The sequence below is a fragment of the Numenius arquata genome, chromosome 6 (assembly GCF_964106895.1).
Source record: "Numenius arquata chromosome 6, bNumArq3.hap1.1, whole genome shotgun sequence".
Lineage (NCBI taxonomy): Eukaryota > Metazoa > Chordata > Aves > Charadriiformes > Scolopacidae > Numenius > Numenius arquata.
Window position 1 is genome coordinate 7250184 of NC_133581.1, and position 24129 is coordinate 7274312.

Here is a 24129-nt window from a genome sequence, read left to right on the forward strand (position 1 = left end):
AACAAGTCTGCTTTAAAAAAAAATAAAATCCTCATGTTACTGTACATTTAGTAAGTACAGACCTGAAAGTGTGGGCTGGACACGCATTTGGCTAGCTGTCTGAAAAGGGGCTCCATAACTTTTACAAATTCAGATGGTTCAATAACATCTAAAATTTCTTCTAGTTCATTTAAAAACATGACTTCTTTTGGACTGTGAGTCTTTGGCCAGTATTTCAGCAGTGCCATTACAACCTGTAGAGACAAAATTAACATAATCTTCATGGTAATTTGCACTAAATTATATCTCATTGAGAAAACTGATATTTTAAACAGAACACAAAAGTCAGATTTCTTGTCCCACGTGACAGCAGCGATCACATACGGTTCAGTGTCACAGAAATAACTGAAAATAGGTCTAAAAACATTTCTTCAGAAAACAAAGTTATATACTTAAAAGGCATGTTCAAAAATAACAATCAAAAGACTAAAAAAAGTAACCTGACATCTAACTTAACACGATCATCAAATCAGCGTGCAAATTTGCTATTATACCATGGGGAAAATTATCTGCCGCTTGAGTGATAGCAGCTTTCAACCTCCAATATCTTGGAGGCGTACTCCAAAGCTCAAGAAACTAAATTCTATCACTATATTTTAAGTAAGGATTTACTATAAATATCCAAATTGACAAGCGACTGACTATTCTAGGCATGTTGCTCTTAAATGTTGAGTTTTATTTAATTGACTCTTTCACTATAATCACAGTCTTAGCTTTCTTCATGATTATTAAATCATTGATCCAGCTTGCTGAAACACTTTTTGCCTGGCAATCCATGAAGACTCAAAAGACAGGTGGGAGAATTGTGGCGGGAAGGAAGGGGGAGACAACTAAGGGATCCATAAAAATGAGACACAAAAGGAACTTGTCTCCCAGCTGGCTCACAACTCTGCAGAAACAGTCCATGCATCCGTGGGAAATGTTTCTGAAGTCTAATTGAAAAACAAACTCTCTCATCTATTGAATATATAAGTAGAAGAATTCAAGTCTGAAAAGCGATACTAGTTTAGCAGTTAAATACATTTACACATTGTATGTAAGTTATCAATTACATCATAGTTTATTCAAGAATCTGTTAGCAATTTCTGATTTAAGGAAAATGCAAGTAGACACAAATGTTTTTTGTTATGAAAGGATGATGATTTTTTCCCCAAAGATGTCATTTTTCAAACCAAAGTGTAAGATATTAAAATATTTTTCTTTTTTTAACTATAAAACCTATTTTCCATCTGTGGCAATTTGGCATCAAACAATATTCAAATAGGAAGACTTTTTCCTTCAAAGATTATTTAGACCATGTTAGATACTTAAAAATGACTGGCATAGCACTCTAATTTAAGTATTTTTGATGAGAAGTTAATACAACCTTGAACGTCTAAGTTTATAAATGCTTTTGTTTTGTGGTGAAAGACTAAAAGGCAATATAAAGAACAAAAATGTGACGGTATCTGTCTAGTCCTAGATGTAGAATCCATCCCCCAAACAGTACAGTATAAACCCAACACCCAAAAAAGTAGAGACTTCTTGAAAAACTCTTAAAATAAAGTTTCTATTTGTCTTTTTATATAGTTTAGAAGTTGCAACAATCCATTAGCCTTTCTCTCAGACAAAAGTATTTTTCTCTCATTTAGGAAAAAAAATCAGTCTATTTTTTTGTTTTCTGAAATGGATGACATTTTTACAGAAGTCAAGCTTTTTATACGTAAAAACTATAAGCAATATTTAATATAATCACTGACGAGACAGCTCGGTCAGAAATCAGTGCATCTTTCATGTATGTATTATTTAACCACGAAAGCAGACACTATGTCCTCAGTGAAGCCTTGAGAAATTTATGCAGACTTTTTAATAAGATGTCAAAAAGTTTCATATGACATCATAAAGGGAAACAAAACATTTTATTTTGTAATGACCAGAATTTTTGAGGGTGAACTTAGTACTTTGGTGATGCCTGTGCTGAATTTTTAAAGAATGTTGTAATCATGTACTAATCTGGGATCAAAAAGGGAAACAGACTTCGAAGTGTATTAGTTTTGATTTGTACTAGGAAATCGGAAACATCCTAGCTGATGTCTGAAAGACAGCTAAGAGTTCAAGGTCTCATATCAAGAATGACAGAATGTCTGAGATTTGGTATCTTAAAAGCTCCAAGCAGAACAGAGTTCTTGCTCAGCTGCATAATTCATTTGTTTCAAGAATCCCAGTTTCCATTTACAATGGAAATGGTTATAATAATGTGCACTTTTATTAGCAGTAATCATTTTCCTTAGTGATTAAACATATTAGTTCTTACTACTTACTTACTTAATACTGGGTGTAATGAGACAAAACATTATATACTATCGAGGACAATTTAAAGTATTCACATATGCAATTATGTGCAGCCAGACCAAAGTCTGGTTTTGTCTATGATCCAAACTTGGTAGACATGAACAGGATCTGACTCAAAAGCCTTGCATCAGTAGGTAGCTCCGTGTGCCAGAAATCTGTGTTCCATCATAACATCAGTCTCTCAACAGAGCTCAGTTCAGGCAAGCTAATTTCTGACTAAACTGCTTCTGGATCAACCATCTCATGTGGTCAGCCAGAACAAAATAAGCAGAATAAACTCTGGTCTGTTTGTAAAAGGTTGTTTTAATTCATTTTGGATATTCCAAACAACTGTTGAAAAACTGAATTTGATACATGAAAATGGTTAAATATTTGACTCTTCCTAAAAACAGTCACGTATCAATACTTTGTTCCCAAAACCACCTTAAAGAGTCTACAGATGAAAGGGATATCAATACTCAAAAATATATAATAATAGCAAGACAAACTTACTGGTTCTGTAAGCGTGCTGTCCTTTTCTAAAAATTGAACTACACAGTACGCCAGCTATAGTAAAAGAAAAACATCTTTATTAATGCTCATTGTGAAACTGAACACACTTTAAAATCACTACCATAAGTGGAGAACATTACTGAATTCAAATAAAAACACAACAGTTTTTCTATAGTTTTACAAAAATTACTTAGCAGACAATTTAAACAACAAAATGGTAAATATTCTTTACTAAGTGTTCCCAGCCCTCCCAAGTCCATCCTCACCTTTTTCTGGATTATAATATAAACAAATACATAATTTGGTGCCTTCTTTTTAGACCTAGTACTTTGCATTTCAGCACACTTCGTCTTTTCAAACATAGAATTCAAAAATCAGTCTTATCCTCTAAACTGCTTTCCACTTGCTAACATTTTGTTGTGCTGTGATGATTTAATAAGTATTTTCTATTTCATAACCTAAGTTAGTTAAAAATGCATTGAACAGTTATACATCTTACGATTTTCTATACGTGAGAACTAATGATAACTATCAATGTAAAGCTGATGCCAGCTGAGGCTGAATTACAGTATTTACCAGTTTCAACTCTGAGAATGTCTATCTGTGCCTAAACGGTAAACTACTGCATCCCTTTCACTCCGGATGCCAATAGTCCCAAACCAAACGGGGGGGATCACTGCACACCTCAGGAACTGTTTAACCATTTTTCTAATGTTTCTCCATTTACAGAAGTTCAGCTGATGAGCCTGATTCCTTTCCCGTTTTTGACTATTACTACCGTGAATGTCCCTAGGTGATCTGAGGAACGTACAAAGATTATTACATCTACTGTTCTCCACTATTCTAAGGTAAATTTGAATTGAATATAGAAATCAGCTTTCTTTATGTCTATTTGGATTTGGCAGCAAATCCTTCTGAATATCTGCCACTGTTTCAATGTCATTTTTTGTGGTTTTATTCCAGTGTTTCACACACTTAAGCTCACTTGAAGTGCTTTCCCGTTTCATTCAGTAGGTCATGTAAGAATCCCTATGTCGCCATCTTCTTTTTACTGCTAGTAATGAGGAATGCAAATCACCTGAAGGTTTTGGAGAATTAGTTTGTGAATTAAGGGGAATAGATAAAGACCAATCCATCTCAGGTAGACAGAAGAAAAGACGGTGATCACAGATGCCTGCACTAGCTGAGATTTTAAGAAAGGTCTGATTGGCCACACCCCAACAGGTTACGTTCACAGCATTAGGAAAAAAAAGAAAAAAAAAAAAAAATCTTTTTAAATGGGACCCACTCCAGGCTATTTCAACATGAACTGATGTGAGCCCGAGTAGGCAAGATCCAAAGCAAATGCTTATAAGCACCTCTAATTGCTAGAGAATTGTAATTCTACAAATGGTGTTCTTGAAAATACATGTTGTTAGTAATTTTATTTGAATCAATGGTACTTAAAACTTGGAGTACTCCAACTTACATAGAAAATGTTGATCTTTCAAATTAAAAAAACAAAGTTCTCTAACAACATCTCACAGAGAAAATGCCTGCGTATCACAATAATACTGTGTTTATTCTAATGTTGTATGATTTCACACTTCTCTAGGAATTCTGAATGGAACTAAACTCACCACACAAAAGATACAGCTGGTTTAAAATCATGATACACCTCAGATGCCCCCGTTTTTCCTGTGTACTTCTAAAAAGATCTATTGAATTAAATAATGACGTCCTAGTAACTGCCAAGTTCCTTTCAAAACACCAACAGTTGTAAGAAACTCAATTCAGCTGAAATTCTCCACGTAGTTTAGAAAATACTGTTTATAGATGACATTCATTAAAACCTTACTCTTCCACAATCTTTGTATGTCTAAACATTACAGACAAGAACAACATTAAGTATAAAATTCTGTGTGTGGATAAATACCAAGAACTCTCCTATTAACCAACTATTTAATGCATTTAATCTATAAAGACTACACTGCTTTTAAAAAAAGGTGTTTATTTATACACACACATATACATAGTTTTAAATTTTTTTTTTCCTCAACAAGTGAAGCATTATAGGTACATATATTAAATAATTTACCCAAGGCCAGTTAGCAGGGAGGTGCTGGAGCTTAGAATAGAATCCACATCAGAATGCCTAGAGTCCCCCCACCTCTCCAGGCAAACTTACTTTAACACTAGTATGAAAAACACCAAACATAACTTACCTGTGGATGATAGACACTGAGTGATTTCACTTTGTGCAATGGTAACAAAACCTTCAATAGGAATATTTTGTGCTCTTCTTTTAATGGTAAGGCAAATCCATTAATTATGCTGCCACGGAAAGATATTGAGAACTAAAGATTAGTAATTATACAAAATCTGCACTACTGTACAGGATATATAAAAATCCTTAATTTCAGTGCTTTTTTTTTTTTTTTGCCATCTCCTGGAGAACATGATGCAACAGAAAAATTTACAAATTAAGCATGCACCAGAAAGTATTTAATTTTTGGATCCAGTTCTCTAACGATTACTAATTAATAGAATAATCAAATCTACCTCTGCCCATCCCTCACCCAAGTCTTTCACAGGCCCTACCTGCTCTTGCTGACCCGCTATTTTTATGTGCAAAGATATGGAAACACGATAAAGTAAACCTAACAATGCTTTTGAAGTGTATTAATGTATAAAAACCCCAAAGCTTGCACAGGGATTAGAGAAAGCAGTTGATAAGCACATTAGTTCTATCAATCAATAACACACTGATGAGGTTATCAGCTTTAAATTGTAAAATTTTAGTTTCAAGGGCTTTCAGATGCATCACGGAAGTTTGCAAAATAATGTGATTAACAAAAGAAGGTTTCTGAAGTCTCATAACCTGTGCTTCCTTTTGTTTATACACTATGCATTTAGTGATGTTGCAAGAATTTGTGACTAAATTTCAACTTATTATGTGTTATTTGTAGTTGCTATACAATTACTATTAATTACAAGGATCATAAATTAAAAATAAGACTTTAAAAAATAAGATTTAAAAAATTGTCACATCACAAAATGTTGCCACGAGGTTCAAGTTTTTGCTGTGTTTCTGCAATCTTACACAAAACTTCTCTTTGTTACAGCTTGGACACATGATACGAAGCTATTTTCATAGAATACCAGGTTGGAAGGGACCTCTAGGATCACCTGGTCCAACCTTTCTTGCCAAAAGCATGGTCTAGGCAAGATGCCCCAGCACCCTGTCCAGCGCCGAATCTAAAAAGCGTGCAATATTGGGGAATCTACCACTTCCCTGGGAAGGTTACTCCAATGGCTGATTGTTCTCATTGTGAAAAAATTTTCCTCTTGTGTTCAATAGGAATCTCCCCAGGAGTAACTCGCACCCGTTACCCCTCGTCTTTTCCATGCGACTCCTGGTAAAAAGGGAGTCTCCTTCTTTGTAGCCACCCTTCAAATACTGGAACATGGTGATAAGATCTCCCCTAAGCCTTCTTTTCTCAAGGCTGAACAAACCCAGTTCTCTCAGCCTTTCCTCATGTGGCAGGCTTCCCAGGCCTTGGATCATCTTGGTGGCCCTTCTCTGGACCCTCTCCCACCTGTCCACATCTTTTTTGTACGTAGGGAACTAAACCTGAACGCAGTATTCCAGGTGTGACCTGACAAGCTCTGAGTAGAGTTGAAAATTTTCATCTTGTTAATTTTAATCTTGTTTCAAAGTAATCTGCAATCCCCAATTTGATTTTTAAAGTCTACTCTGAAGACCCAGCGAGTTTAGTTAAACAAAACCTACAACTTACCTTCCCAGTATTTCCAGTAATTCTGCTATACCATTGTGATGTTCTGTTTCATAAATAAACCTAAATAAATGAAAAGTTTTACTCAGCTACTGCTGAAGAGAGATACAAATCTAACACCAAGATCCCCATCTAACATAACAGTTAGCCTTGACCTCCCAGGTTTTAGTCCCTCAGTAAAAAAAAACAAACCAGAAATACATAGTGGAAAAGAAACTTTGTGGAAACATAAATCAACAGCACATCAAGCTGCTCTCAACATTCACACTTGCTTGCTCCTTTCTCCCACATTTAACAAAACAGCACAGACTTGAGCTTTTTCCAATGCTCATATTCTATGCCATTTTAATAATGCAAAACCAAACACAGCAAACAATGCTTTAAATATTAAAATAACACAAGAGCATCTGGCATAATCAAATGCCATGACTCAACCTTCTATAGTGCCTGCAAGCTCAAGGTGTTCAAACAGTTACTACTTATGGATCTAAAAAGCTCTTTGGCATTACAGACCTTTGTGCATACAAAAGGGTCTGTAATAAACAGAGGAAGTCAAATTTTCCTGAATTTTCTTTTGTTAAAGCACTGTAATTTACTAGGCAATCACCTCTCCATCCTTCTTCCCAATTCCTTGAGTGTAAATTTATTGAGAAAGTTTTATGCAAAACTTCAGGTATTTTGCAAATAGTTACAAAAAATTATGCTTATAAGAAAATAATTTCACTCATTAGAAAATATTTTTCTATTTGAAAACTTTTCATAGACTGACATACTAGCACTACTTTTAATCCAGAATATTTAATGTGACTGTTTTTTCTCCTCAAAGACCCTTTCCATATAATTCACAGCAACAATTCCAAGCAAAACTAAAGACAATGATATGAAAAGCTTTGGACTTAATTAACAGGAACATAAAGGTTTAATAATTAAATATATAATTTTTACATTAGGAAAAAATAAGATTAACGCACTATCAGGAAAGAACTAATGCAACTGTCAGTGAATAAAAAACAAATAAAGACCATACATTTCTTAGGTAAGTGCAGTAACAAACTGAAAACTTGCAGGAAAAAGTGTAAGAAAAGGAAATATTTTGAAAAATTCTACACATACTTTAAGAGTTTACCATGCACAATCCACTAATTCAAGACAGAAGTTGAAACAACTTTCCTCTCTGGTGCTCACATCCAGGAACACTAGTTTACATTTGAATACAAAATGATTCAATTTCTAGCTCCTAAATATTATACAACTAAGTGCGGTTTTTTGTTTAATTTTTTTCCCCTACAACTTGGTAGAGAAAGGTGTTCTCTACAGTGCAAACTATATGATCTCCATATACATTTCAGATTGAAAACATATTTTTGTTGATCTAATGACCAGAACATTTCTTAGTCTTTCCTTGCACCAGAACTTTTCAAGACTTTGCTTCCATTATCCCTGAAAGTAAAGTGCAAGAAGTGGCAAATAAAAACACTGTTCGGAAGTGCATTATATTTTACAAAATTATGCATTTTGGAATTAATTTAATAAAATTTGTATGTGGGGGGAAATTTACATCTTTCTTTGAAAGATACACCTGAACTTTTTCCTTAGAACATATTGGCTCCTGACGGGTCCAGTCAAAACCAGTTGTTTGCAGGACAGTAAAAGCTTAATAATTATTTTAAAGTAGCCCCTCTGTATCTCTTCCAATGGCTGACTTGTTATCACAGACAGGGGAGACAAGCTCCCTCTACAGCTGGTACTGCTGGGTGCCGTTCAGGAGATGACACCGAGTGGTGGCAGCTTTTTCCTATTTTTTAAAGGGGTAGCAGCACACATTCATTTTGGGATGAAAACAACAGTGGTAGAGAAGAAGGGAAGCATGATCGAAGGAGTGTAAAACAGATACACAACGTAATTATTTGTACAAAAGAGAAGCAAACCAAAATTAAAAGACTAAAAGGCAGGCACAATAACCTTGCATTCACACTTGACATAATGGCAGTAAAAACACACTCGTAAAGACCTTTGGTAACACAGTGCATTAATGTTTCATCTTTACTTTTTTTTTTTTTTGTATTGGGGATAATACTATGGTCCATTCTATCGCAATTAAAAAAATTTCTCATGAGCATTAAATGGTATATCCCAGTTGTGAGGAAAGAAACAACAGCAGTAAATATGTTCCTGCAAGCAAATTCCAGATCTCTCAATCATTTGATTTGAGCCCAACTCCTGCATTATGAAGAACTACATTTTATTAAAGCAATACTGTAATACAAATACTACCACCCAATAAAGAAAAAAAAAAATGCCTTGCAGATAAAAATCAGACACTAACTCAAATTTCAGCTGCCAAATTTACGCTGTGTGCAAGACTACCCTAGTTTAAATCTCCCAGACTGCTATTAATTACTGTTACATGTAGTAATATTGAGTATAAACTTGCTAGCAGTGTCTTGGAGTATTTTTGGTTGTGTACGTGATCACATGCACCATAATACAAATACATTGACATACCTATAAAATATATTATTAATTTGTTTCCGGATGTAAGCTCTTAGGCCTAAGAATTTCCCATATATTCTGTGAAGAGTTGTTTTAAGAAAATCTCTTTCACGAGGATCTTCACTGTCAAAGAGCTCTAAAAGCTGCAAAGAGGGAAAAGAGGAGATGTGCTTTACTTGAATCTAATGCATTATAAAAATAATTTAGAGCTTAAAGTTCAAATTTTTTTTTACCTCACCTGTAATACAAACTTCTGATCAATATATTTCTTAGCTATATTAGGTTGAAAATCTGGAGATTCTAAAAACCTTAAGAAAAATTCATAAACAAGCTGAAAAAAAACCCAACAAAAAATAGTATTAGTCTTTTAAACAAGGAACCATTTTATAAGCAGCACATTACCAAAATTACTAATTAGTTGCCGAGAACTGCATTATGTTTTTATTTCTATTTAGATAAATATACCACACAGGAAAAGCTTTGCCTTTGCTCTCCTGACGAAGTACAAGAACTTAAGGTTCTTCAAACTGCATTGAAATTCTGCTGAGCTCCATCACTAGATTTTACTCAAATGACATACAGTAATCTAAAATTCATCATGCCCAGAAGTACGTGTTTTGAAAATTCTCTGTTCTCCTCTGTTTGTCACAGTATCTTTGAAAGCTAAAGCTGTGCCAGAGTCAGATCAAAGCACTCATAGTGACAAACGGAAGCTCATTTAAAATCACAGCAGTCACATCTGTACCACAAGAAACAACAAGCCTTTAGCCTATAATATACTAACTGAATTTTAAAAAAAAATATTATCAGTTTAAATTAAAGAAATATATTTTAAATATTGCAGAGAAACATAATTGACTTGAGACAAACACATAACCTAAACAAATTTAAGTCAATAAACAATGACTTCTATGTCAAAGTTCTGTTAAACTACAATGTCCTAGTCTTCACTGAGTACCTGTAGATGAGGCCATGCAGCTTCTAAGGTTGGTTCATCTTCCTCTGGATCGAATTCTGCTCCCGTTGGGTTGGAAGATGGTGGTAATGTTCGAAACATATTAACTGCAAACTGAAATCACATGTGCCTTTAAGAACTTTGAAACAAGTGAGTGATTAAAAAGACTTCAAAAGTGGTTTTGACTGAGAATTACTTATATGAACTATTTTAATATTTGCGAAAATACAAGCTATATAATCCTGTAGTTTAAACAATGAGGTACATTCAGTCTTCTTTAAAGATTTCTAACTTGGAGAACATTTTTCCATGCAGTACTCTTTTAAAGCACAAACCTACTGTCAGGACGTGTTGTATGAGGATATTGCTCTGATCTCTTTACACACACTCGCGCATTTTAAAAGCTTATGCAAACGTATATAAAATGTTTACACAAACATTTTTTTATATATACACTTTACAAGGCCTTGCAACAACCTGCAAAAATGGAAGTCAGAAGCAGAGATGCAAAAAAAAGATTATCCGCAACTGTTCTTCTCTATAAAATATTACCAGTTTCATTCCACACCGTGGGCCAACACACATGGAAACACTTCAAAACCAAATTCCTCCCTCTCTCTCTTAGTGGTATTTCTCTTAAACCACGTCCATCTACCTGCCATCAGGGGGCACTGAGAGGGGAGAAATGCACATCCCAATCCTTTAATCTTTCTCTTCATCTCAATTCTCAAAGCCCTGAAAACCATTTATCATCCTCATGGAAGTGGAGCAGACTTCAAAGACGAAATGCTTTTCAAGTTGTTGATATATACACAGATAAATTATTTTTGTGTTTCCAAGTGCTTGTCTAGACGTACATTCATACTATGCATGAACCAAAGTAGCACTCTTCATAAACCCCTTTAACATCAGTTTCAAAATCCCTAATAAAGACAAAAATGCCCATTCCCTGTCATGTGGACAGAAAACTTTTCTATGAGGTCCTGTTCTAGGCAAAACAACCTCATCACTAAATGCATGTAGCTTGATCTTTTTGACAATAAATAATATATAATCAGAAATAATCACATTTATATCAATTTATACAATACAAATAATCACTAACACAAAATAAAATTTATTTGGTTGGCTGAAAAAAAAGGTCTTAAATGATTTTTGGGATAAATTTTGCATGCATTCTCAACAGTAACCTTACCCAGAAAGGTGCAAAGACTGAAATATCTAGGTGCAGTATCCCAAATTCTCCACCTGTAATGACAGCTAGCAAAACCAGCTGGCTTCTTTGTGGATAAGAAAGGAACAACTAGCTACTGATTCAAATGGTTGTTCTCACACCCTGAGGAGTTAATGATTAAAACTTTACTGAGCAAGTTGGAGGGAACACGTTTCTGCGTGTGCCAGTAAGAAATCCTGAGAAAGCCTGTATCTGTATAGGCAAAACAGCAAGACACTAATTCCTCAATTCCACTTGTAATCCAGAGTATTAGGTAGGGTAGATGTTGGTTGGCAACAACCAAATTGCTGAGCAAGTAGAAAAATGTAATCTATTTAGCCACTTAATTGCACCCAATAGAGATGATCTTGTTTTATTTTGTTGCTTACTCATTATCAAACCAGCACCAAGCAGACTAAGCTCATTTTTGTACAGAATAAAAAAAATAAAAATAAAATCGATCAATTTAAGTTAGTATACAGTCCCAAACCGCCTCCGCTACTTCAAAATGATCCTTTGAGACAAATGCCTCAGTCTCTCAGCAGCTTGAACACATTGCAGAAATGATGAGAAGACTGCCAAAATACACACCCAGCGGTGTACTGTCCTGGTCCTTCATAACGATTGAGTATATTCGGCTCCATAAAGAAATTTTCTTCAAGTCTATTCCTTCTTCCAACACTAAAGTAAGTTCTGCTTTCAACTACATAGATCACTTTGTGCTTCATAAAAATAGTAAGACAATTTAAGGTAAATTTTGGTATATATGCTCACAATGAGACTGGCGGCAATGCTAAAGGGAGAGCTACGTCCTGCACAAAACCGATCTATCAGATCAGCTGCAGGTGGCTGCTTGGGGCTTCAGCATAAGGCATACATACACTCCTTATCCTAAATATGTACCACAAGTACCGGTAAGAGTTAAGCTATACATTGTTACTGATATTCTACTGCTGTAACAGATTGGCAGTATCATTTTGCAAGTATTATGGGGAAAATGTGAGAATACATTTCCTAAGTTTGGCAAAGTAAGAGACAACAGGACAGAGAAGCTGATTTGTTCGGGAAAAAGAAAATTCTTTGCAAAAGGCTACATCACCAGGAGCAGCAGCAACATTTACAGAGCCTTTTCAAGAAAACCAATAGTTGGCTCAGCAAACATGCCAGCACAGGGCATCTCCAGGACCAGCTAGAAAAAGAAACACTAGTCCATTGGAACTTGCACTGAACTGAATGTCTTATTTGAGGATGCAAAATAGCATTTTATTTACTTCAGCAGCTGAAAGGTTCCTACACTTTCAACAATGGTATAATACAGCTCAGTTTAAGGAAAAGAACCTAAACCCTACAAGTTTGAGTTTACTTATAGTGTAGCTACTCAGTATGCAAGGTCTACTCCAATATCACATTTAAAATCTATTCTTTATGCCAAAATTTCAGTCTTTATTATGTTGAAATTCCATCCATTGTCCATAGACAATAATCACATGTGCCATACACACATTTTTATTCTTTTCTCAGGTTTTAATGAGGGGTTTTTGGGGTTTGTTTGGGTTTGTCTTTTTTTTTTTTTTTTTTTTTTAAATAGCATCAAAGCTTTCTTGCTGATCATTTGAAGATTACTCAAAAACTCTGACAGATTAAGCTGTCTCAGTTTAAAGATGCTATTTTGCAGAGGAATGCATTCCACCCATCTTTGGTGGGATTCTGGGAAAAGCAACAGAATGCCTTGTTTCCCTCTTCACATTCTGACTTGTTCTCATTAACACCTCCATTCACAGTTTAAAATAATGCTGTGAATTACCTATTAACTGGCAGGGCTAAGGAGCATATGCATGTGCTGTCCTGCCATCTCGCATCTGACAGATGGCAGAGCAGACAGTGGGAGGCAGTATCAAACCGCATCAGCTAAATCTGCAAGACTTACATCATATTCCCATGAAGGAAAAGTCATCCTGATGCTCTATTTTTCTTCAAAATATTCTTTCGTTTCAGCAACTGAGATGTAGGTCTGGTATAGTCTGAGATGGGTATACCAGAGCAACTGCTATTTCAGAAAATTAAAAGTAAAGCTAAAATATCTTTATTTTCCCCTTTTTAAAAGCATGGACATCAAGCAACTAAGAACCTCCAACCGCTGTTTAAAAAAAATGCGGTGATAATTTACAACAATCAAAGGTCTTCCAAGAAAAAAAAAACACCAGGAAGACTAGACCTGAAATTTCAAAGTTGCTAAGGTTGTTAAGTAAATGGAAGAATAATCAGTCTTTTCTAGATGAGAAAGTCTCAGGCTCTCGCAATAAAGAAGAAAGGCTGGATCATGGAAGGTGTTAGGTACAATGTTTTATATTTTTTTATTTTTGAGAACATCAAATGGAAAGAGTTAAAACCCCAAACCAGATTAATTTATTCCATGAGCAACGGAACCGATGAAGCCTGATTTGATCTGGTTTGTGTTTTATATCCTTGACCAACAGAACACAAAACTGCTCAAATGAAGGTGCAGAATCTCCCTGTGAAGGCACAGATTGAAACTCTCTTGTCTATTAAGCTACCAAAATTTAGGAAATTTTACAACGAATTAATATCAGTGAGACGTTTACCTTTCTGTCAAAAGGCTGATCTTTTTCCAAACTTCTAAGTCTTTTAACCAAACAGAAAAGACACAAGCTGCAAAGCCTAATTTCCTCTAGGGCCAATTTCCCACAGAAGTACTAAGTAAACATAGCATCACTTAAACACATCCCCTCCCCAGCTGCCCCTGGCTCCCACAAGCCCCTCCAACTATATGAACTTTGAGTCTTTATGAAACCTGTGCCAAAATCCTCTCTCTGCTCTTAGCGTTGACAATACTTGACTCCGAAGGACGTAACTTAGGAAGATGGGAGAACAAAAAAGGAGAAGCAAAGAACCTTCATTTTTACCGCTTCACAGATATGTTTGCTGTAATGGTAGTTATGCTGTTCTGCTGATGGCCCATTTTGTGTAACACTGGAGAATATTTTCAAGCTAGTAAGTATCAGAGATACCATTACTCATTTTCTCCTCCCTTCTGCTGAGCAGCCTGAACGAAGCCTGACAACAACAGCTCTGAATGATGAGCTATATAATCTCAAAGTCTGCGCCTTCTATATTCATGTGAATAAAGCCATCCTAATAGCTCTAAAGCCACAAGTAGCACACTTCTATTCACAGTAACATCTCTTACTCTAGACCAAAGATCAGAGTCAAAAAACAAAACAAAATCCCACACCTGCAAACCCCCCAAGACAAAAAATAACCAACCTCCCATGAACGTAACTGAGTATGTAATTTAATTTTCATAACGCATGAAAAGTTGTGCAGTGAAAACCGTTTCAGTCGCTGAATAAAATGAGATCTGTTCCTGTGCATTACCAATTTAAAAAAGCAGTATTAGCTTACGTGCTTCACAAAAACTTTAGTTTACCATCCCCAAGTACTTCTCCATCATCATCATCATCACTAAGAAAATTATTCTGGGAACTACAAAAATAAGTAAGTTGTATTTATACGTGCTTTTGATCTACTTTTTTCTCAAAACACTAAGCCTGGAGCTCCACATCCAGTACTGCCCTAACCTCCTCCCAGCTCTCCTCAGTGCCCTCTGGTTGATTAGCTGGGGAAGTGAATATTTGTTTTGATGTTCACTTCATAGTCCCTCTTAAAACAGACACAATCCAGATATTGCCTATCCTTCCCCGAGGTGGAAAGTGGTGTTAATTTGGGTCTGCATTGTACTTAGCAAGCAATTCTCACAAAGTTCTACAAAACTAATATCCTAAGTGTCTGTGCTTCTGACAAACCAGCGTACAACAGAACATTCTCATAAAGCCCTGCGTTCTTCAAAAGCCAAGCTTAAAAAAACCCATATATTATTTTCTAAATAAGAATCTGTAACCGATGCTTTTGATCAAAAAACCCTAAATTTATCATTTACAAGATTTATTCAGACATTTCACTATACATCTTGCAGTTTTGAGAAGAGGTAAGTTCCTGCTCTGAGGCTAATCAATCCAGCCTTACAATATTACACCTGAGAAATGGAACTTGTATAACAAGCGTTTAATAAAAGCATTTCCTTTCCCGTCACATCTTTGCTTAGAAATGTAAAAAGAATCTGAAGGACATGTCAGCTGGCTCTTTGAGGAAGCAAGGGAAGAAACTCTTGCATCCACTCTAGGGAATAACATTAAATCCATTTTAGAAATTAATTAATCTTGTATCGTTTGAAAAGGAGACTTATGCTTAACACTAAATAACTGAACTAAGTGATGAGATGAATATACAGCTTAAAGACAAGACCTTACTATAAATTAGCCCAGGACACTTGAAGCAAAAAAAAGAAGGGTGAGAGTGGGGTGGATGGAAATGACATGAGCACTAGAATTATGAAGAATAAAGAACCACCAGATGATATGGCAGATGCTTCTCTTGTCAGAGAGAAAGAGGATCTGAAGCTACTGAAAAGGAAACATATTATTTTATTATTAAACAGGTAACTTGTGAAATTCATTGCCCTGTTTGGCCTAAATAATACATTAACAAAAACAAACAAAAGTTAGACACACACACACACGTCTATCTATATATACCCATACATAAATGAGTAACCTCCAGATTGAAGACGAACAGAATGGCACAGTAAATTCCTAATTCCTATGCCAACTACCAACTCCACAAATTTTCCGAACCAAGAACCACTCTCAAATCTGAGTATTTCTTGATCACACTCATAATTTTTACTAAAAACACTATTCCTTCTTCATATAATTCAGTGGCAGTAGCAGCACACAACTTATCAATGTCTCTTGGAAGAGTCTTAAAGTACATAAAGACATTAGATTTCTTTTTAATTGAAATCCACACAATCAACTCAAATCTACTACTAGAACGTAGCAAAAGTACACCTCAGTCAACACATACATGTCTAAAAGAAAGAAGCTGACAATACTACTGCAGGAGTAATACAATTGTTTCAGAACAGATGACCCAAAGAAAGTCGTCCTATAAAAGCAGCTTAAAAAAACTGCTATCTGAATTTTTAACCTCAAAATACTAGTCCAGGTGCCTTCATTGACAGTGCCTATCGCAGTGCTGTATCAGTCCCATGCAAGGAAACCCTGTACCCTTTAGAACCTTGCACATAAAAAGCATTTTAAATTCACTGAAAGAACTGCCTAACAGACGCTGTATGCTCTGAGTAATTAAGATAGCAGCCAAATTCTGCACCAAGATTTATTAAACTGACCGAAGCGCAGACTTTATTACCATTGGCTGCATCTGAGAGTGAAGACAGTATATACTGTCCTCAGCCAAATGTATTCTGGCCATAACAACTTAATGGAGAAAGATAATGCAGGCACATAAGGCAAAAGTTATGAAATTATGGGCAGTCAGGACTTCTTACACAGAGCAAACACTCATGTCTGACACAGATATTCAAGAACTCATCATGAACTCCGTTTTACATAAATGAACTCTCAGCAAGCTTATTTTCTTTCATAACTCCCCTTTCATCAGTGTCAAGTATTCCAAAACAAGAAATCAATTAGCAAAAACCAGAGATATAAATAAGCTATCAAGACATGGGAAAAGCCATGATCCCACATCTCCTCATTAACCATCCTCAAGGCTTTGCGTACATGTTTGACATCTAGAGTTATATGTAATCCTCACATACTCAGAAGTTCTCATGAAAATAACTTCTGTATCAGTAAACATGTCTGATTTGGATAACAAGCAATCTTCAGAATAAGCAACATCTTTCATACTGTAAATCCTTAGAATCTTTGAAGAAGCTTCAAAGTCTCTGATTTGTGGGAGGACCTCAAAACTTGATTGAGTTCATATTTATGTTAAAGATGCACTGTTTTCTTAACCCCCTGAAAATTCACCCCAAGCTACAAAGTCTCAGGAAAAACCACCACGTCACACACGGGCAAGAGTTTCGCTTAGTGGTCAGCTATTTTAAAAGATACTTTCTGTTCTCGGTGTACTGCAGAAAACTGCTACAAGGGCTAAGACCTCAACCCAACCGCTACTCCAGGCAACTGCTGTCTGGTCACCACAAAGAGAGCTGAAAGACTCTCTTACAGTTTTTCACAAGCCTCCTCCTCTGCAGTGGATTTAAGCACAACAGAAAAACAAACTAGGTCTCTCTGGCTGGGATTTGGATAGTGAACAGGGAGAAAGAACGCAGGTCTGAGCACTCCACGTAGCTCATTCCAGCAGAACCCTCACGTGCCATCCTCATGTGTGTACTAGAAAAGGTCCGACTTTCATTGTCACCTCTGAATACAGAATAAAACCAAATCACTGGTACTGAATAGGATTACATAAGATTAAGTGTCAAGCTTGCACAGGCGATCTTAATTCTAATCCTCTAAAGTTTTTTTTCAAGTTTTCAAGTTTGCAATGTACATGCTTTTTAACAGCTAAATGTATTTAACTTTCTTCCCTATTTTCATACCTAGTCAAAAAAGAATAAAGTATTTGTGGGGGAAAAAAGGCAACCCTGTTTTTTTAAAATACTAGATTTCATTTTTACCAACTTAAACCATAATTTACTTCTACTTCATGTATATATCTAGTTACTATCTTACAAAGAAGAGAATCAACACTGGCAACAGGATTTAAAAGCACTGTTGTATTACCATTTTGGAGATGTGCAAACATAGTTGCTCTTTTTTGAAGATTTCAGTAAGATTTAATAAATTGATACAGCTGAAGAAGCAACTGTGATTTTAAAAAAAATTCAAAATAGTTCCCGTCGTTAAGTCACTTACCATATGTACTACTTCAGGGTAAATAGGTTCTGTAATCACATTGCGATTGTGTGTGATATATTCTACCATTTCACTTAAAGCTGCTCGTTTTACTTCCTTCCACTTTAGGTCACTTAGTGGATCAGAAACAAAGTCAAAAAGTACACAACATTGTCGTAACTTCTGGATAAAAAGCTTTTCTTGATCAGCAGGAGGAACATCTGAAAAGAGAAAATAATTGATTATAAATTATATTGTAGTGGACTTTATTCTTCTCTCCATTTGATTTCCCAAGATGCAGACACAGAAATGTTTAAGACCACAAGCGAATCTTTCTGAATCTTTCAAACAACTTTCAGGAATATAATGGTCCAGAACATGAACCCCAGTAAAATACACTGTATATGACAGGATGAATTAACAGAATTGCAACAGTGATGCATACTTGCCTTTGCCAGAAATAGGTACTACATGGAAAAAATACATACTTGAAAATATGTCTCAAGGAATTCCCCAAACAGCTCAGCTGGTGTACAAAAATATTATGCCACATTTGTAGAAATGCTCTGGTTTTAATATTAGAGATAAATGTGTGGATCTTCAGTTTCAGTGTTAGATTTAAGCCAGAGCCACTTTTTAAACCCGGGAGCCTCACAAAATCCATTTTTATACCAAGAGCCTCCTACAACACAACAGTAACCACATTTAGGCACAGAACAAATATTCAAGGTTTTTTTTAAACTTCATTAACACAAGAAATATTTAAAGAAACTTGAGCAATGCACTGAGGATCTTCAACTATTTGGTCTATTTGTAACACTATTTTGAAATTTTGTTTCACACGTAGGAGTGTTAGACTTGCATTATCAATCTAAGCACTTGCAGGAGTCCGTTTGGTTAACTGTGGCCAGCACTGCAAAATTAAACACTGGCTTTCTAGAAAAGACTATTGTTAATCAGCAAGATGAATACAAAATATGCAAAAAAATCCCACCCAAACAGTAAATTTTAAAATAAATTTAGTAAATACCTCATTTGATATTTACTCATTGTTTAATCATCACTCAGATGCAGCTGATAAGAAACTATTTTGATTTCTCTCTTCTGTGATACCTATTAAAAATATTTCACAGGCTTCAGATATTCTGAGACCAGACTCCCTGATCTTCAGTAACAAATTAAAAAAAAAAAAAACAAACAACAAACCAACCCAGTATTTGTACTCTTTTGGTAACACTCTACAATTCACTGTCTGTGTAACCGTTATACACTTAACCTTTTGAGACATAGGTTGCCTTGCCTTACACAGTCTTTGTGCAGTGATATTTCTATTGTTTGACAAGGATACCTAGGTTATCAAAAAAATTTAGTTTTTACCTCCCAATTTTCACTTCCTGTGCTTTACACCTTAATCGTCCCTGCTGATCCCTCACAATTAAGTATTTAGCGCTTGCATGTAAAGTGAAATTAGATTGCATAGTTCAAACTTCATACACAGAAGCAATAAGCAAGTAAGCCAGCACTAGCTTTGCCATCAGTATTTTCCAAAATAAAGAATCTTCAAAAAATTAAAAAAAAATATACTCATATCAACATAAACACACCAATTATAATTTGAAACTAAAGTAAGCCTAAATCACCAAGTCCAAATATAGACGTAGAAGATTAGGTTACTGTTAAGAAAGAACTAATACCAGACTGCTGTTTATAAACATTCACATGTTGACAAATTAAAATACCTCCTATGGCTAACATTTCAGTTATAAAACACAACTTATGCCTTTTAAATTCTACAGAGCTTTAGCCTTGATGCCACAAAATTCTGCACGTGCTTATTCTTCGCTTCAGTAACCCCATGAGCAGTTAAGATGACTAATGGACGAGAAATTACAGATCATTATACACAGCAAAACCTTTCAGGATCAGGACCTTTACTATTTCTTAACTATTGAAAGTTAAGTAACTGGACAGAGGTAAAGAGAGTAGTACCGTATTTTGACAGCAGCAAAAATTCATGTCCAATTAAAACGGCCACATAACTACAGAACTGATTTTAAGACAAGAAATGTGAACACACCATAGAAAACTTGTGTAAATTAACACCACAACACATTATGTTTTTGTATAAGGACTTTTTTTATTGCTAGATATGAACTGCTAAGACATTAATAGCATATTAAAAACCAGAGTAAGACTAGACAGCCTTTGTAAATACTTCTGCAGTTTGCTCCCACTTCTTCCAGTTGATGACTTTTCTTTTTCCTTAGAGTATCATAAAATGCTAGAATTTTCTTAAACACAAGTAGCAAGAGCTACCCGCAAACAAAGTATTTCAAGCGGTACTACTGAATATTAACACACAGAACCCAACACATGAATGTACAGTCTAATAAACTGAATTTCTGACAAGGTATCTACAGTCCAGTTGATCAGATCAAAGAGCTGCTCTCCTCTAAGTGCCTGACAAACTTCTTAAGACAACAAAAGTTGGAGTAGTTCCTACCTCATCAAGAGAAGTTGCTCTCAAAAGTACTTCTGCTATAATAAACTTAGAGGACATATTTGGTTTTTAAAAGCTGGCAATTTTTTTTTTTTTAAAGTTATGTACACTGAATTGCTCTGAAGATTAATTCCAGAAAAAAACCCTGTAAAGTAATGGCCCTGAAGAACATACAGAATAAAAATGTAGTTTACATGAAAGAAACCATAACCAGTTACAGACTTCAGTGTCACCAACTCACCTGAGACAGGGAAGACTTCAAGAACTAGAAAGAAGGAGCACAGTGACAGGTAACTGTCCCTGAACAGAGCAACAACTTTCTGGTAAATAAACCAAAATTCCTGCCCAGTGTTGTGAACAAACTGAAGGTACTTTAAGACACACAAATTTTGTATCTGAATACACAGGCTTCTGTCTATTTGGATTAAAAACTATAGCAATGAATAATAATAATTTCTCCTGGAAAAGAGTATTTAATCAAGTAGTTTGCATATTGAAAGCCAGCCAAATTTATGACCTGAATGTAGAAAGTCTCAGATGTACAAAGTGGTTGGAGTGGTTACCTTTTCCCAATTAACTGTAACATGGAAAGTAGTTCAACCTGAAATGTAACAATACAGTTCCACTCGGGGATACTGTGCTATGAATGTGTACTCCACTAAATCCAACGCCTAAAGAGAGACTATAATCATACAAGCAGTGGACATACAGTGATTTCCAGTACACTAACCCGAAAGGTGAGGAAGTATTAAAGCTGTAATTACTACTAATCTCGGAAGTTAGAGACTGACAGCTAAGAGGGTCAAGAAACACCCTCACAAGGCACACCACCTCCACTGCCGTTTATTTTGAAGTGGCTTTACTATTTTAAGTACCTTAGTCATCCTTGTTATTCTAGCAGAGAAGGATGTTCTTTATACACACTAAGAACCTCACATATTTCTAAGAAACTGTGTTGTGTTTGGGTTTCTTTCCCCCTCTAGGACTATTCATCCATAGCTTTCAAGTGTCCAGACCTCAAATCAAGACCATCCCTACTTCTGAGTTTTGGAAGGATGATTTCAGCGTGACAGAGAATAGAAGATGCCTAAGAAGATGACTCGAGTAGGCTGTAATTTTTGCACAGAGAATGTATCCACAAAAACTGCATACATTTTTTTATGCAAAATGTATACAAAACATATACATATGCAAAAATGCATAACTCTGAGATGCCCTGAGAAGTCACTTATCCTCAGCCACATGCCAGGGACTACCCAGTTATGTTTCACTGAATTTCACTGAATTTTTTTAGAGTTGGAAGGGACCATATAGATCATCTAGTCCAACTCCCCTGCTGAAGCAGGATTGCTTAGAGAATGCTACTCAGGACTGCATCCAGGCAGGAAATGTTCTGTCAGTTAACTGCACGGTGACTTCTACATCACATTCCACTTCAATTAAGAGATAACCCCCGACTTCCAATTCCCCAAGTAGTTAACTGACATATTTAAAGAGGGTGCCATTAGGTTAAAAGTTTCTGTAACTGAGCAACTCTGGTTCTCTGTTCCCCAACGACCATGAGAAGGCCGTGGTTATTCAGAAGCTACTCTTTAAAATTATTCCACGCCTGACATTTGGAGCTATTCACTGAGCAATGTTTTTAAGAAAACAAACCAACCAACCAAACACAATCCCCCCCCAATCAAATCAAATCAAACCAAAACAAAACACACACCCCCATTTGCTAGCCTCTGTTTACATCATTTTCACAGAATTTGTTTCTAAACAGTAGCACTAGTGCAATCTTAAGACTCTATTCAATCCAAACACTTATTCCTATCAATAATCATACTTACTATCTGTCAGTAATCACAGTTTCCAGAATCACAAAGAATCAGTCTTACATTTGGAATGGATGTCCAGGAATTCCTGACACAGATTTACACAAATATTATAATGGCATATCTTATGCTTGAACGTGTATTTTTTATCCTACTGCCCTTTTTAAAAGATAGAAAAATACACTAGAAAAAGCATCAAAAGAAGGCAGGTACTATGACAGCAAGGCAAACCTCTGGGCCTGAGGGATCAGCTTTTTGTATTCAGGTTTTTCAGGGTTTCTTTCCTTCCAATCCCAGGGTAACTGTCAGATCAACTTACACAAACAACTTATTTAACTTGGGATACAAGCTCTACCCTTTCTATTTTAAAGGTATTGATACAGTAGTAGCTATTCAGTTTAAGATCATCAACATCATCGTAGACTGTGGTCTTGCCACATAAACTTGCTGATGAGTATAAAATATGTTTCTTTGCACTGTATAATTGATACCAGCTGTGCTTTTATTAGCAGACTAACTATACCAGTATCTCACCCTCTGAAAGGCAGCACTTGCACTCCGTATGTCACTTCGAAACAGCCAGGAAAAGCCCCAGGTACTCAGCTACTGGCTGCCTTAGCAGAACACAGATAATTCTAAAAGCTAAAGTTTTTAGAGTCTACTTCATATGAAAACCAACCCCTTGGAAGCTTCAGGTATGTCTTCAGCCGTTCTTACTGCGAGTTAAAGGTAAATGAGCTCACTGCAAATGAACTGCTGATGCTGGTAACTGTCCTCCCTCCATCCTTGCTTGCTTCTCAGCCAGGATGTGGCATCACTCTGCACCCAGGAGCTACCAACAGACCACAGCCCCCTGAGAAACCACTGGGTTGTTTTTTTTTTTTTTTAAGGTATAGCATAGATAAAGAACTAAACACAGTTATATTCTGACAAATCAAGATTTTTCCTGTCTTCATATTAAAACGAATTTTGCCTGGTTTAAGAAAATTAGAAATAGAAAAAGTAGAAATAAACCAGAAAACACTGAAGTTCAGTTTTTAAGTGCCTGAACATATGTTCAATACTGTATGATACATTAATATTTTTGCATTGTAGGACTGTAGAGAACTTACTGTTCTTCAGTTAACATTTTTTATGTTCCTTCAATTCTAAAAATTAGATTTTTAGTTTTGTATTGTAATTGTGTCGTGACTGGGCATTGGTGATTGATCCACCCCCCTATCTTTTTCATAGAAACCCATTTTTCCATGACAACAGTGTAATTTAATAGTTGCTGAATGGAGGACAAAAGGCAAGGCAGGGTAAGTAGGTGACCCAGAGATGTCACACAGAACAGCTGTTTTCTAGTACCAATAGGAACTGAGATAAAGCTAGAAGTTTAAAGTTTTTAGGTTATGTCCTGACAGGAAGAACAGTTGATACAATTTGTACCACAAAGCACAAATCTGTGGCCAGTAAAACTCACTACGTTACATCATTTTGAAAGCAGAAAACAGTAGACGTGGTTAATAATTTGCAGAAAATACATACAAAAGATAAAATTCATCTCAGTTGCGTGAGCACTTTCTTCCTCACATACAGAGGCTCAGCAAAGGTGCCACTTTTGCGGGGCTGACAGCTCCCCATTTCATTAAAAGAAAAATAGCTCTTTTTTCTTTAAAACTATCAGATACCCATAGCTACCAATCAGACTACGTACACACACATCAGTAAAAGAAAAGG

The 24129-nt window shown here is 35.7% G+C and overlaps 1 protein-coding gene across 3 annotated transcripts in view; it reads right to left on the reverse strand.

The window, feature by feature from the left end:
- PPP2R5C (protein phosphatase 2 regulatory subunit B'gamma) overlaps positions 1 to 24129 on the reverse strand; it is an 85472-nt gene that overhangs the window by 13107 nt on the left and 48236 nt on the right. For all 3 annotated transcript variants that reach the window (XM_074149643.1, XM_074149644.1, XM_074149645.1), the window contains 8 exons: positions 18106 to 18305; positions 10090 to 10200; positions 9370 to 9462; positions 9144 to 9274; positions 6642 to 6701; positions 5067 to 5175; positions 2863 to 2916; positions 63 to 233 (listed from right to left, as the gene is read on the reverse strand). In XM_074149643.1, the coding sequence (XP_074005744.1) occupies positions 63 to 233; positions 2863 to 2916; positions 5067 to 5175; positions 6642 to 6701; positions 9144 to 9274; positions 9370 to 9462; positions 10090 to 10200; positions 18106 to 18305 (929 nt within the window). The remainder of the gene's footprint in view (positions 1 to 62; positions 234 to 2862; positions 2917 to 5066; positions 5176 to 6641; positions 6702 to 9143; positions 9275 to 9369; positions 9463 to 10089; positions 10201 to 18105; positions 18306 to 24129) is intronic.